The sequence below is a fragment of the Lepisma saccharinum genome, chromosome 20 (genome assembly GCF_977018435.1).
Source record: "Lepisma saccharinum chromosome 20, izLepSacc3.1, whole genome shotgun sequence".
NCBI lineage: Eukaryota > Metazoa > Arthropoda > Insecta > Zygentoma > Lepismatidae > Lepisma > Lepisma saccharinum.
Genome location: NC_139248.1, coordinates 49,422,191 through 49,438,997, shown reverse-complemented (window position 1 = coordinate 49,438,997; position 16,807 = coordinate 49,422,191). Strand labels below are relative to the sequence as shown.

Sequence of the window (16,807 nt, the reverse complement as noted above, 5' to 3'; positions counted from 1 at the left end):
AAACGTACATAGTAAACTTACTAATTAGTGTATTTATTTATTTGTTTATTATTACTTATTTACTGAAACATGATACATCCGTCTCACATACGCAGCTTGTCTTAGGAACTTCCACAGTAATGAGTGGTTTCATGTCTAATACATCATTAGTTTTTACAAGTTGTGGTGATGAGAGAGAGAGAATGAAAATCGATGTATCATTTAAGAAATTACATAGAAAAGGAGTGTCTCAAAAGCAGGTCTGTGCATATGAGCATGTCTGCATTAATATACTTCCAATTCGGCCACTGGACTGGAGCCAGCTACTTCTTCTTTCCAAGTAGTTTCCCAATTATCCTCATGATGCTGAGTCAACGTCAAACGTTTGGGGGCTCTCACTGGGAATCAAACCTAAGATCCCTCACACCAAAGGTAAGAGCACTAACCATTTGGCTATTCAGAAACCCAACAAATAAAGAGACTTCATGAAAAAGGATCCTGCAATTTCTCAAGTTTATTGATAATTTTGTTTACTAGTTTATTGGAGCAGAAATTGTTACATGTAAGGTAATTAATTTAATTTTAATTTAAATAATTTTAATTCTTTGGAAATGGTACTCACTAATATATTGGATCCTTTTCCAAGTGTCTTTATTCATGTGTTACCAGTCTCCTTTCTTGGAACATTTACTATATAGAAACTCTGGACTGTAACATTAATACTGTCCAATACATTAAGAAATTATTCCCTGTATAATGACAACAAAATTCTGTATAAATCACACCCTGGGAAATGGAAAAAATGCTTGTCATCAGTTTAGAGCATGTAAATATAGGGTCCATGCATTGACCAGGAGCAACGTGCATCTCACAGTTGATGCATGCACACTAGGACCCAGGTTCAAATCCGAGCCTGGGCATGGGTGTTCTTTGTACATGTCCCTTCAGCAATTTCATCATGTCATTACTCATCCTCATCATCGTGATTATCCAAAAGTGGCAAGAAAATGAAGTTAAATAAAAAACGAATCAAATGAAAGCATGCACAGTATATCTCAGTTATGACATCTTCACTTGGTTGAAATATGCGAGGCACACTTTGATGTTTCCCCGAATAATGTATGTTTCACCTCAAATAATGAATTCACTGTACAGCTTCATATTTTTCAGAATTACGAATTTGTTGCAGGAGGCTTAGAAATCTCTAGCTATCACTCTGAATGTGACACATGAAACAATATTTGGAATATTTGCATGAATTAGCCAATTTTGGTTAATAGACAGCTGCAGGACAAATATTTGATATGCCTGGTTTGAATTTTCTCTCCTGTCATTAATTTGTAGAACAAATTGTGATTCATTCTTGATCTTTGGTTTTAAAATTGTATTCTCCATCTACAAACACTGTTTAAATGCATATATACAATTTATCTTCTGACATTTCAGATTAACTGAAGTATCTAACCAATCCGTGTGCTAGCTTTCTGTATTTCAAAACTTTTAGCACATAAATATCAACCACTTAGTAAGCTACCACATCCATATGAAAAACTTACTCACTTATCAAACAATTTTGGATATTAGATGAATAATGTTTAGGGAGACTGCATCCAAGGCCTTGTGGAGGGGGTGTGGAGTGGATTGGCATCCCAGTGTATTGTGTTTGTGTGTGTGTGTGTAAGGGGAGTGTTATGTAATCCAGTACTTGAAACAAATATTTATACATCTTATTTCTTAAAGTTTGCTTTAAGTCGACTTGGCCATATTAGACTGCAGCATGAGGAAAATTTGAAGTGAATAAAAATTGTAGATTAATAAACTACTTGGTGATCCAGATATGTACTAGAGAAATAACACAGAGAGAATACAACTTGGTGCAGGAGGCTTAGAAATCTCTAGCTATCACTTGAATGGCTGATTCCTATGTATTTTTTTGCACCTTTGATCCAATCCCTTTCCGTTTTTGTGGAAATTGTATTGTCATTGTTTACCATCCTTTGCATTATTGTAATGTAACCAACTTTGCAAGCTCATGAAGACCACAGCAAAAATGGTTGCCATCAAAGTGAGCAAGGAAACTTTTAGATCTATTTTCTTGCAAGTTGACAATAATTCGAATTTAATATTGCATCCAGCCTTTCTTCCATTAAGTATAATATTACCTTCATTAACCAGAGGATCTTCACTTACATTTTTCTCTTACGAATTACTTCCTTGTGAAGGGCTCCCACGTGGTCAATTGGTCAGCACTTTCACCTTTGGTTCGATTCCCAGTGGGAGCTCCCAAATTTTCAGTGTTTATTCTTCATCATAAGGACAACTGGAGAGCTATTCTAAATGAAGTAGTAATGGCTTTGGTTTCAAATGTCAGTAATCAGTGGTGATGAAATTTGATGTGCCTAAAATGCTTCACCCAATAAATAAGCTACTTGGCAGGCTCTAGCCCTCATAGTGCTGTTTCACTAAAAAGTTTGGTTTAAATTTCTTCTTTGCAGCAGTAGCCTTTGCTTGATTGAGTTCTGTTTTTCTTCAATGCTTATACCCTTTTTGCTCCCATCTGTCGGTTCATTCATTTTTTTCTCCATTGCAGAAAACATTTGATTCCTTAGATATTTCACATTCTCTTTGTCTTTCTCTGTATACTTTTTGAACTTCACTGTGCTTTTCGTCATTACTAGGTTATGAGCGGCATGTGTCCAGATACATTTTAGAATCCTTGATCTGGTTCCTGAATCTCTGTTTCACTATGATATCACTATTTGGTATCTTTCTATGTCTACTGGCATCATCCATGTATGCCTTCTGCTTTTAGGTCCCAGGTTCGAATCTCGGCCTGGGCATGGGTGTTCCTTGAGTGTCCCTTCTTCAGTTTCTTCATATCATCACTCATACTTTGTACACATCTTTGTGATTAGAGACAAGTGGTAGAAAAAGAAAGTAAAGGAAACCACAGTGTCTAACTTATGTGTGGAGCAGAATACAGTTGGTTTTTCTGCTCTCTCATTTCATTTCGCCAGTTCCGGTTACTTTTTTTTTTTGGTCTTTTCCTGCCACTACATTCCAATCTACAAGTAGGACAAGGTTTTCATCTTCTCTCACATATTTAATAGCTCTCACTATATCTTCACACACTTCATTTATATCACAGTCTGAGGTTGTCATGTAAACTTGTGCAATTACTGTACGTTTTGGCTTTAAACTCAGCTTGATCATAATAACCCTCTCATTATATTGAAGCTTTTCACACTTGTTTTCATGGAGAAGAAAATTTCTGATTACAAAAATGTTTTTCTTATGGGGAAACTCAATTTTGTCTTACATTGCAGCATATTACTTCTTGTTAGTGCAAGGAAATATACGCTTTGCATACATCGTTTCTTCTAACTGGAAAAAGTTGCAAAATTATGTGTGGTATACTCATATTTAATGGCATAACTAAGGATTCTATGGTGTTCATGAAAAGGCACTTTGTGCTGTTGCTGTCGGTGATTAATTATGCTTGTACTGTTATTAACTGAATTATATATATATTGATTTGCAAAGGTGAAGCTAAATTTCTATGGGCTGACAACAGACCTAAATTTGCAATATTTCTATGAATGAAAATGCAGCAAATCACTATTTGACAGAAACTTTTATCACAATCTTCCATAACTGTTATTTCTGTTACTCTAGCAAAGTCAATGTTGCCAAGTACATAAACGTTTACAATTTAAGACAGATAGAAAACATACGTTATTAAACAGCAACTTGAACATTAACATTTGAAGTTTAAAATACATAATAATTATAATTGTACATTTAAAAATGAACATAAGAAAAAAAAAATGAACTTGTGCTGCAATAGAGAACAGTCACAACCTAAGTCACAAACTTTCATTTTCTGTTGTTTTCATTTAAGTCACACTGAATCAATTAAAGAAAATATTATAAGTATAATTTTATATTGGACATGTGTAAAGATACTAAACAGTGATGATCCAACAAGTATACCATGTCTGTAATGTTTGCTATTAATAGAATAAACATAAATAACTATGGGTGTGCGGGATCCTGAAAAGTCGTAATTGCTTTTTCCCGAACAGGCTAGAATTAATAAGTTACGGCCGTGGTGGCTCAGTCTGTAACGCGTCTGACTACCATGCTGAAGGTCCCGGGTTCGATCCCCAGCCGGTTCAAATCCGGGAACTTTTCTAACGATGGAAGCGGCCCCGGCGCCCACCCAGCGTCGAATAACATGGGTACCTGGGGGAAACCCTGGGGGGTAAAGGCGGTCAGGGGCATGATGCTGATCACATCACCCCCACTCACGACCGGATCAAGAAAGTGTGGAGCTTTACCCCCACACCCCTTATACGCCTTCATGGCGTAGTGCTATGCACAGGGGAGCACTTTACCTTTTTTTTTTCTTTCTACATGTGTATTGCAGATTATTATGTTGAAACCTTGGAACTTTAACACAGGGTATCCAAGAATGAATGGTGAAGTTTGGTGAGGTTATTGTGAAAGATGCATTACAGAGTATACCTTGAAGGCTGTTATATTAGGTTGAGCAACTTTAGCAGTTTCTGCACATGTATTGCACAGACTGCAGGCTGTGTCATGGGGTAGGAATGAGAAAACAAAGTGGAAGAACTGTCATCTGGGTTGTGCACTCTCAGGGAAGAACTTACAGTGTGATTTTGTGTATTGTAATGTGATGTACACCATACAAGAGAAAGCTGCTCGTGTTCCTTGGCTGGCAAAATGAATATCCTGCGATTGTGGTGCATAGGCAATTTAGACACTAGTATCAAAAGGATTCGCTGCATGAGAATAATATCCATTCATGATTCGCACAGTTCCAAGAGATGGGTAGCATAGAAAAAATAAAGTCGTCGGGTTGACCGAGGACATCAGACAAAACAATAAGTCTTGTTATAATTTGTGCTGTGTTGTCAATGGTGTACATGATGAAAGCAAGTGCTGTTGGATACCAGAATGTATTTTAGTTAATGCAGAATTTGTGTTTAACCCTTGTTTTACCGAGGAAGGGGGGCGGGCTGCTGGACACACCACCACAACTTGTTTTTCGATTTTTAAACTTTGAATATTTTTATGTAAAAGTGAAAATAAATTATATTGTTCCCTAGGGTGTTCCAAATGTTTCTGTAGTACTTTCGTTAAAACCTACAATTTGAATTTATGATGATGTATAAGGTTGTAGAATCCACTGTATTATTTTATAATTATGTATTAAATTTTGTAATTTTGTATGACCAATGTAGACATAAATAAATAAATAAATATTTTAATTATTAAAATCCTTATACTGCTGCAGATAGAAATATCTACAATGTAGTCAATAGAACAAGAATAAATTACAATTACAATTACAACGTTCATAGAAGAAAAATTAACAGGCTCTCCACTTGGGATGTGTATTCCGACATGACACTCATGCCCGTAAGTGTGAACAATTGCTTGGTAATGGTGATAATTTTTGTAATTGTTAAAATTATTTTGATTAATATATAAATTCACTTATATAAACCAAAAAAGCATTGATGCAACAGTAATATATTTCTATGTGGTTTAGTGAATGATAAAATATGTGTGTGACACTCATGCATAATAATAATTGGTTCTTATTTTTTATTAAAGATGGTAAGGAAGCAGTGATTTTAAAAGAAAATGTTTTTTTAAAACTTAGTGATAAAAAAAATTAAAATGTGTGAGCCTCTGACCCCTCTTCCCTCTCTCAGGTAAGTAAGTTTCTCGTATGGCAGGGGTAAGCTAGGGTTAATTCCTAAATCATCTGTTTGCTTACTATAGAGACTGTTTGAGTAGCTGAACCTAATAAATCAACTTTCAATGTGTAAACTCATTTTCCACAATAACCTCATGAAAACCCACCATTCATTCTCAGAAACCCTCTATAATCAACAATTTACACTAGCATACAATACATAATTTTTAATACAAAGCTCATTCTAGTATTTATTATCTTTTCACAGATAATTCGGTTTGTCTTGGTTGGCATGATGCACCTAATAAGCCCTATCAGTGGCTGCATTATAATGAAGCTCTACTGAGAGCTAAAAATTTTGGTTCTGGGCTGGTGGCCTTGGGTCTAAGCTCTTCATCAAGCACATATGTTGGTATCTACAGTCAAAACTGTCCAGAATGGATCCTCACAGAACAAGGTGCTTATTGTTATTCCATGGTCATCGTCCCTTTGTACGACACCTTGGGACCAGATGCATGTGCATATATTATTACACAAGGTAAGTAGATTTTTTTTTATTTACATCCTTAAAGTATATGTTGTACATTTACATGTAAAATTTTGTTTGCTGAACTAATTTGAATTGAACACAGGCCTGCGATTTGCAACAATGTAATATTGACAACATCCATTATATAACGGATTCTTTTTGTTTAAAAAATTGATAACCATTGTTATAACTGTATCTTTAGTCAAAATGAAAATAAATGTCTGATGAAGGGAGTGTGTGTTCTCCTGAAACGTCACAACGAAAAACTGTTTTCTTATGCTTGTAATAACCGTAAACTATAGGAAAATAATAATAGAAAAAGCTGTCAGGAGAATTCTTGCAGCCTCTTCCATCCATTTAGTTTCTTCTTAAAAGAAAACAACCGAACACTTAAAAAGAAGAACTTGTTCACCGGAACACACGCAAGCTAAATGAATTGCAGGGGTCAGAGGCAAGGAACAAAATAATTCATGGAGCGCAGTAGAGGAGTGGATGAATGGGGATTTTTAGATGGTGCATCGGGGAAAACCTGCTCTCAGAGGAAAACTGGACGTTTGCCAGTAGGTCATTGACTCATATATCCTTGTCTCAATAATATAAATTGAAAGTTATGAGGAACAGCTTATTTTAAGTTACGGAAGATGCTACTAACTACTCCTATTACTTACCAGATAAGGCGATACATGGAGTGTAAAATCAAAAAATCGTGTATTGCGGAAAAATGGTATGCGATGGAATGCTTTTACTATTTTCCCCGTAATCAGTGCAAAAAAATACATAGGAATCAGCCATTCAAGTTGATACAATTTTTTCATCTCAGACCTGAGTTACTCTTTAGAATGAGAGTTTTGAGCAGTAAAGAAAAAAGTATATATCTTACTAATTTTTAAATATGAAATGGTAATCCTTATATCAAGTTTCTATTACACGTGTATCTATATTTCTGCTCTAACAGAAGGTATTCTGCTTAGTACAGTGTTAAATACATATATATAGTTCTCACTAACCCATCCTATGGGTGAAAAAGTCAAGTTATTTCATAAGAATTCTCAAACAGCTGTAAAAAGTCAGAGAATATAACATATCATTGTTCGACTTTTTTTCACATATACAACAGGTCCTTTGAGTAGAAATACTCTTTAAAATGTCTCTTTCATCTGGAACCAAAGCTTTTATTTAAGGACAGTTCAGTAGAAAACTGGAAAAGTTGTATTACATTTTGCATGTACAACATACAGGGTGTCTCATAAGTAATAGTGCAAACTGACACTGGTGAAAGTAAACGATAATAGAAGCAAAAAAGTCTCAGTAAACATGGGTCTGCAAACGAGCCATTTTCGAGATAATTGCGGATGTGTGATCACAAGTGACCACTGACTTCATTATTTGTAAACGTCGTCCTAGTTGGTAAAATACTAAAATCAGGGAATATCATTTAGTTGACTACCATGTGAATGACCTGGGTTTGATCCGCGATGGGGGAGAACCAAGATTTTTTTCCACCTGTTCAAGTGGTTCTGGTACCCAACCAGGATCATATAAAGTCAGTACCTGGAGGAGACTCTGGGGGGTAAAGGTGACCAGGGACGTGCTGCAGATCACATCACCCCCACCTTTGACAATAATCAAGAAAGTGTGGGGCCCTAACTCCACACCCCATATATGCCTTTATGGCATGGTGCAAAGCACAGGGGAGCACTTTAATTTTTTTCTTTATTTGGCTAAAGTAATTTGTACTGGAAGTTTGTTCATACTGTGATATCATGATTAGTTATGATATCATAACTAAAAGGAAATAAAATAGTATTTTGTGCATTTTACCATGTCAAGGCAGTATTAGATTTCAATTTCAATTTCAATTTTCCTTTATTAAAGGGCGAGGTTCAGCCTGCGGCTGTTCTACCACCTAACCTCAATGGATACATAATACATAGGCTATACATACATACTGTACTAAATACATTCTACATACTAAATACATTCTACATACTAAATACATTCTACATACTAAATACATCCTACAAACTAAATGTTTGTACAAATAACAAACAAACAAAAGGAAAAAAGAAAGAAACATAAAACACAAAAAGAACAAATACAAAATTGAGAACAAAGATTCATCTACATATTCAAAAAAAAGGAAAAAGATTGAAAACAAATACACAAAGGATACACAAATTAATTGACATAATTGGCACAATTGTGCTTGGTGTGATATACTTAAATCTAATACAAATTAATATTATGTAAAAACATATAAATGTTCTTAATATACGAGAAAGGACAAAATATCGTCAAGGGTTGGCAACATGTAAAGGGAAAGTAAAGAAGCAAAATGAAAATGAAAATACATGTCTTTAGGAAGTTGGTTCAAAATGATGCTATTATTCGTGAGTGCTGGAACACAGATATTGTTCATTTAACAATAGATTTTTTAATTTGCCTTTGAAATTGTTGCGATTAGTGAGGGACGTCATGGACAGAGGCATGCTCTTGCAGCTGAATATGTAAAGTAAAAAAAAAGTAAAGTGCTCCCCTTTGCTTAGCACCACGCCATGAAGGCATATAGGGGGTGTGGGGGTAACACCCCACACTTTCTTGATCCGGTCATGGTTGAGGGAGATGTGATCAGCATCATGCCCCTGACCGCCTTTACCCCCCAGGGTTTCCCCCAGGTACCCATGTCATTCGACGCTGGGTGGGTGCCGGGGCCGTTTCCAACGTTAGAAAAGTTCTCGGATTTGAACAGACTGGGGATCGAACTTGGGACCTTAAGCATGGTAGTCAGACACATTACCGACTGAGCCACCGTGGCCACTGAATATGTAATTGATGATTTGAAAAGCACTAGTGTGTGCTTTTTAAGCTCAAGTTTTGATTTTCCCCTTGTTTTATAATCGTGTATTTCCCTTCTGAAATTTAATTTCTGGAGTAGGTTTTTAGGTGTTTTGGTTTGAAAAAGATTATGAATAAAACAACACAGATATAATTTTCAGCATCTGGCCATGTTCAACATTTTGTTTGTGTTTAGGGTTGGGAGGATATGATCATATTTTCTTATATGGTACACGAAACAGAAACATGAATTTTGGACTTTCTGAATTTTGGTTCTGTTTCGAATGGATAGATTTAGTCCGTAAATTACGTTGCAGTAGTCCACATGTGCTCCACACATTCTCAATCTTAGTTATAGTGGCAGCAATATGATAATCATTGATTGATTGATATTGAGTTGGTGTTTTAAGTCCACTTTATATACAGTAAGGTGAATCGGGACTGGACCTACAGTTTAAAGTGGGATCCAAACCACTATGTGTCTCCACTGGGTATCGAACCTGGGACCCTTTGATTACAAGGTGACGACGCTTCCACTGTGCCATCGGGGAGGCCGCAATATAATAATCATTGTTCCTTATCTTTGCTCCCGAGATTGCCTCCAGATACTCATTGATGAGCATAGATCCAAAGTAACTTATGGAGGCCATCAATGAAAAATTGCCTTCAGATCAGCCACATGTAAATCGAACCTTGGTCTCCTGTGTATGACTCAGAGGTATTATTGATTGGATCACTGCAATTCTTAAAATATTTAAGTTAATTTTTATAAATAATGAGTTTAATTTTTTACACCATTGTAATATTTTCAAAAAGAAATGGAAAGAGGCAATTGACTTACATTGGATTAAAAACATTAAGAGCAATTGACCAATGCAGCCGGTATATGACATTTTGTAAAATAGCTGTAAATAGAAATTTTGTTATATTACTACTAGAGTGCTGCATCGAGGCTTCTTGCTCGATCGTCTAATAGTTCACATGGATGAAGCTAGATGGCTTACGGAATCAACTGTTTCTTCACTTGAGTGAATAATGCTCAAAGAGGCAAACGATCTACTGTATATACACTGGAAGCCTAGTTGTTAATGTACAACCGTAATTTGTCTGTGATAGTGGGTCCTCAAATATGGATCATGAAGTGAAAGATGCAGTGAAATTGAAACTAAAGTGAACATAGTCATCATCTCCATGTTACAATGTAATTTAGTCTATCTTACCAATACATAGCAATATATGAAAAATGAATAGATGATTATGGGCTGAAAGTACCAGCACAAATTTTACACATATATTTGTATGATTATTGTCACCTTGAAATTATATTCTATATATTCGAGCGAATCACGCTCAAGCATGGGACATTCAATCGATTTTGAGCGAGCGAAAGTAGTCCAATGCAGTACTCTAATTACTATCCATGCATGATAAATTATAATAAATGACTACATGAACATAAACTTTTTAATGTGTAATTACAGTTATTGAATTACAGCTACCTGCATATTTTATTCACAATTGCAAAAAGAAAGATATACGTTCTTGCTTATGTAACATGGATCTATTATTATTAATGATATTTTAATTATATGTAGCATGCAATCAAATTTTTCATGTGTCGTTCATATATCAGTAGAAATTATTTAGTTCTTACATAAAAACCAAGTGGGAAGAAGGAATATTTGTTAACCTCTTAACATAGAGATTTTTTTAAAAAAATTGTTTTGATTTTAATGTAATTTTTTTATTACTCGGTTGAAATAATCAGTTAAGAACATTATAAATGGTTATAATAATGTTGATTGTTGACAACTCAACAATGAGATACATGCATCTGAAACACCCCTAAAATAAAATCCCGAGTATACTCGTGCTATCAATGAGTAAAATATTACAAATAGAACTTGTTAAAAAATCAAGATAAGTTATTTTAATAATCAAAATAAACACAAAATAGCACTGAAACACTAATTAGTGAACTTAAAAACAATTGTTTATATTATAGGGACTTTGTCATTAGTCCTAAAACGTGTATAAGTGTACCCACTAAACGTGAAATACATTGTTTATAAGTTACTGGCTGTGTGATAAGCCCTGAAACATGGATCAATGAACAAAGCTACACTGCATTCCTCACACATGTATCTGGATTCTCTTCTAGCCTTCTTCCCTCTAGCATCACGCACACTACTGCACATTCTGCACATTCTTGTAGGATTTTGCTTCTTCTCAGTTGTAGGAATCACTGAAGGAATATGGCGACCAACAAGTCGCATTGGTGTTGCAGTTGTTGAGGAGCGACCAGCTGCTTTCGGTGAAAATTCTTCTCTTTGATGATGAGCAACCACTTTCTCAATGACAGCGACACGAAAGTCAAGGACACTCTTCTGTCCTCCATGTTTTCTGTAGAGTACGAAGGCATTCCACACAACTAGTTCTAAGAGGTGGAAAAATATTTTCTTATAATATTTTTTACCTCGCTTTCGTGGCAATGGATTGTTTGCAATGTACTGATCTACCCTATCAACACCTCCCATTCTATCATTATATGCAAACATGACCACAGGCTTCACAACATCTTTGTTCCTTTGTCTGCATGTTTCCATTTCCGCACTGTGGAAACTGGATAACATAGAGACATCTCTTTTGTCTTTCCACTTTAGTGCAAGAAGTTTACCTCTTTGGAATGCTACAGTCTCTCCTTTCTTCAGTTTTATCCTTTGAAACGATGGAGGCATATTCTTTCTCGTGGGACGCACAGTGCCATACACATCTGTTCTATTAGATATCAAAATGTCGGCAAGCTGGGGAGAACTGTAGTAGTTGTCTACAGTTAGGCAGTATTCCATATTCAGCAGGGGTTTCATGAGTGTCATGACAACTTGTGATGACATGGGCAAATCTTTATAGTTCTCATGAAATTTAGTGCCAGCGCCTGTGTATATTATTAGGGACCAAACATATCCAGTTGCCGATTCACACAGCATGAATGACTTGATGCCAAATCTGGCTCGTTTCATAGGTATATATTGGACCCATCCCAACCGTTCTTTGTATAACATCAGACTTTCATCAATTGTCACATCTTGTTCTGGAGTACAAGCAGATTTAAATTTGGTAGACAAATGATCCAAAATTGGCCATATTTTATTCAGTTTTGGTTGAGGATGACTCTCAGCATCATATGTACTATTATCAGAGAAATGCAGATTTTTCTTCAAATTCTCAAATCTATGAAACGGCAAAATTTGTCGAAAAATTGGTGAAGCTAAAATTGGATTCTTAGTCCAGTACATTTGATAGGTAGGTTTCTTTACAATACTCTGTAACAGTATGAGTGAAATAAAAATATACATTTCGTCCATTGTTGTGTCTTTCCATTCTCGTGCCAGTGTCTGCCTTGCATATCTGTTAGTTTCAGTCACCAAAATTCCTACAAAATCATCATCAATAAACTGACAAAAGTAGTGCATAACATCCTCAATATGTGGCTCGAAATTCACTTCGGGCTTACCTGTGAAAGTAAAGCATGGTCGGGCAGTTGGGATTTGTCCAGAAGTATCAATTTCACACCACTGTCTGCCACTTGCAAAGTCAGTTTCCGATGAATCTGACACATCACTTTCTTCTGAACTTTCTTCATGACTTTCTTCGGATCTATCTGAACCACTAAACTCAATATCAAGCTCTTCTTCACTCTCCATTTTCACAAAAGAAGAAGTATACCGCCAAGAAACAAGGAAGAAAACAAAGGCACCCTAACGGACTTTTTCACACCTACGCCGTAGACGAAAATAAACGTCAAATAAAGGAGATTAGTGACATCTACCGGAAAGACAAAAAAAAAAAACTTCAACAGCACTATTAGTGACATCTACCGGAAAAACAAGTAAACAACAACTTCAACAGCACTATCTAGCGATAAAAAGAAGTTACCCCGAATATACTCGGGATATTATATTTTCGTTGAAATTAAAAACCCGAGTATACTTGGGCTTTTATGTTAAAAGGTTAATATACTCTAAGTAAAGGTGTTATGTTTTGCATTAAAGCTTCTAAAATTATTTTGTTGACTGCAAATTTTTATCTCAGTAATATACGAGGCATATTTTTAAAGTAAGTACCGTTTTGATATGTACAAAAAACAAGTAAACTTTTTGTAACAATTTTATTGTTACATGAAATATTACACTTTTATCTCCTTTTCCACATAATTGCCACCAATATTAAGGCACTTATCATATCGAACAACAAGCTTTTGTATTCCATCGACAGCCACTGCAACACGGCCGTTTTGAGGCTATCGTCGTCATCGTGGCTCTGACCTCCGAGATGCTTCTTCAGTTGCAGAAACACGTGGTAGTCACTGGGTGCTAGACCGGGGCTGTATGGAGGATGATCAAATTGTTCCCAGCCAAATGATGCGATGAGATCTTGACAAGAAAAGTCAAGATGCTACCTAAACGTTTGCTTTTGTGTGCCTCAGTTAACATTTTTGGTACCCATCGTGAGCACAATTTTTGATAGTTTAAGCGTTCGGTAACAATTTCGTAGATAACACCTCTTGAAACTTCAGGGAACTCCTCTGATAATGAAGAAATCGTGAAGCTTCTGTTCTCTTTCACTTTTTCGTCGACTTTCTGCACCAAATCGACAGTGATCACTGAGGGTCGCCCACTCCGTTCCTCGTCATGAACATTCTTTCGGCCATCTTTGGAAGCTCTTCCATCACTCATAATGTTTTGTCCATACACTTCACAAATCTGACAGTGAATTTCAACTGCTTTCATGCCTTTAGCACTAAGAAAACTAATAACAGCGCATATTTCACAGTCGGCGGGATTCTCAATTAGCGGAGGCATTTTAAATACACAAAAGCAAATGTATACACGATCGATTGTTGCCACAATGGCGTCTGTGGCTTGCCAACAGATGTAGGTACACAGTGCATATGCACGGGACACAGACCGCAGCGCTGCAGCAGCGGAATTTCAAAATAGTACTTACTCTAAAAATACGCCTCGTACTTAAAGCTTTTTTTCTGTGTGACTATACTTTATTCATGTGAAATGCTCTCTGTTGCAGCTGATATCAACATTGTGGTGTGTGAAGGTGATGCAAAATGCAATCTACTTTTGGACAAAGCTCCTAGGTGTTTACGTAGGCTGATAACCATTAAGGATGTGCGTCCTGCAACAAGCCAAAGAGCCAAAAACAAAGGCATTGAAATTATAAAATTTGAAGAAGTAGAACGTCTAGGTGCATCCAAAAATAACAGAGAAGTAGTAGGTATATTTAGTTACTTAATTGTGCATTTAATGTTCTTTGCAAGATTTTCATTTTAAGGTAATTGAACACATAATGTTTAACTTATCTCTATGTTTTGAATCGTCGGAGAAAAATTTACAAAAATATAACAAGTATGTCTTATGTGTTTCCTGTGCTTTAAAGAAACACATGATCAGTAATTTCGGGAAGAAAATAATGACCTTGAAAAAGATAGTTATTGTTAAAGTTTCAATATTTATCTGACAACAGTGACAGATTAATGTCTTTCTGTTGCAGTATGCAGATGACTTTGTTTGTTTTTAGCTGTTCATTAGGTTTATTGAAGGTTTATTGTTACTTTTTCATGAACATTCAAAGGTTTTCACTTAAATTTAGATGACAAAAGAAGGTGATTATAATCACCTATTTCTGTGTCAGTATGAGATAAGCATTTACTCTTACATTAATAACCGACTTATTGTTAGTTTTAGATTTCTCAGAGAGGTTTGCAACTAAGCTGTAAAAAAGGCCCATTTACTCATATTCAACACGCTCAACCTCAACTGCATAAAGCAGGATCTACCATACAGAGGCACAGTGAAAGCAAGCTGGTATCAGAGTCCATTATTCTAGGAAATTAGTTACGAAGTCAAAACCAGAAACTTAGATCTTTTCCTTTTTATTTTAACAGTGCAAAAGTACTTTTATAGAATTGTAACAATCAAAAAGTAAATAAATTTCCTTTCTTTATATATCCATAATCACACAACTGTATGATATGCAACTTAAATTTATATTCTATAACTTAAATTGACAATTAATTAGGGGTCAATGCGTGTATAGTGAATGCGGCCATACGACCGAGAATTCTAAGAATAGGTTCCTCAATACCCAAACTAATATTAATTTAATTAGAAGTTAGAATAACAAAAACCTAATATAGGGTAAAGAAATGAACAAATAAACTATAGAATTTTAAAGGAACCACACTACGTAAATTCCCCATCATATCGCCACACTTACCATACACGTTTACAGTCAGAGCTACACCGCTCTTTCCCCCGTGACCGATGCCTCAAGACCAAACGTGCTCGTTGCCTCCTGGCGGCTCTGAGCATAACAGCCAATCAAATCCAGGCATGACATCAGTTTCAATGTTACCAGAACATTCAATGCATTTGTGGGCAGAGGGTTATAGGTTGTGAACACTTGAAGCATTTGTCTCTTTTGCCATCTCCTGCCAATATGATTCGATTTGGTCCAAGTCTCACTGGCATATCAGACCCACAAGCATGAACACTCCTATTTTTGCCTCTACTGTTAATTGCTCACATATGGTGCCAACTTTGCCTTACCTTACTCATATGTATGGTGTGCATTGCATTTCTCTTTCTTTCTGTCTAACACTGAACACTTTTCACACCACCATGCACTTCTTATAGCACTATTCACTTTATTTCTTTCTTTCTCTGAATGTGTTTTCAATCTGCTCTAGAGGTGTTTGATGACTTCTGCAAATTCTGAGAGGCCTTCTGCAATCACAAAACTAAGGCTGCAGCAAAGAAATGGGCGCACATCATGACACTGCAAATCTTTCATTATGCAGGAAGTTGTTTCCCACAGCTTAACTATAGGAATAATTTTAATCCATTCGTGAGCCTGGTCTAAAACCACAAAACGCCATAAAGAAATTGATGGATAATAAAAAAATCACAACAGATTTTTTTGTCCAGTTTTAGTGGCTGCTAAGTTTCTGGAAGTTTGTTCCATGTGTTAGATATCTGGCTGTGGTAACAACGCTATGCATGGAACTTGTTTCATGCACCAGTTATTTGTTCATTATTATTTCTACTTTCAACTCTTTGTTTCGTCTTTCTTTTAGTGCATTTATAACAATCATAGGCAGGTCACCGCTTGTGTATAAAGTAAAGTACCCTGAGGGCCTGCTTGTGTAAGATTATGAAGCATGCCTGTTGAGAGTTTTATCATGTGTGACGATATTCAAACGTGTCTTATATTGGTAGGCCTGTATCGTTATGTGGAACATTTTCTGACCCATGCGCATGTTTGTTATGTGGTACAGTCACTTTGCGAGTTATTTATTATGGAAGGTACCACTATATATACAATACATATCTTTTACACACACACACTCATATATATTTGCATTGCTATTAAGTGATCCAAGCAAGAAAGTTTAAATATTCGAGTTATACAGACTTAAATATTGCATTGAATATGTGTTAAATTTTAAGTTCAGGCCTCCATGGTCCAGAGGTTAGTAAAGTGTGCTCCAAGACCAGAAATTCTGGTTTCTAACTTTGCAATGTTTCCCATCATATTCATCATTGTATATACACTTTCAGTTTATTTTTATCATGAAATTTTCCAGTTATGCATAGGTCATCCCATGTTGGCATGTAAATATTTCCTTTGCTGACATTTGTGCATAACAAAAGTGGTGAATA

The 16,807-nt window shown here is 35.8% G+C and overlaps 1 protein-coding gene across 6 annotated transcripts in view; it reads left to right on the top strand.

Annotated features, from left to right (window-relative positions):
• The window catches only part of LOC146003266 (long-chain-fatty-acid--CoA ligase 1), a 281,513-nt gene that overhangs the window by 204,086 nt on the left and 60,620 nt on the right, over window positions 1–16,807 (top strand). For all 6 annotated transcript variants that reach the window (XM_083141456.1, XM_083141459.1, XM_083141457.1 and 3 more), the window contains exons 4-5: window positions 5,976–6,245; window positions 14,157–14,356. In XM_083141456.1, coding sequence (XP_082997582.1) covers window positions 5,976–6,245; window positions 14,157–14,356 — 470 coding nt within the window. The remainder of the gene's footprint in view (window positions 1–5,975; window positions 6,246–14,156; window positions 14,357–16,807) is intronic.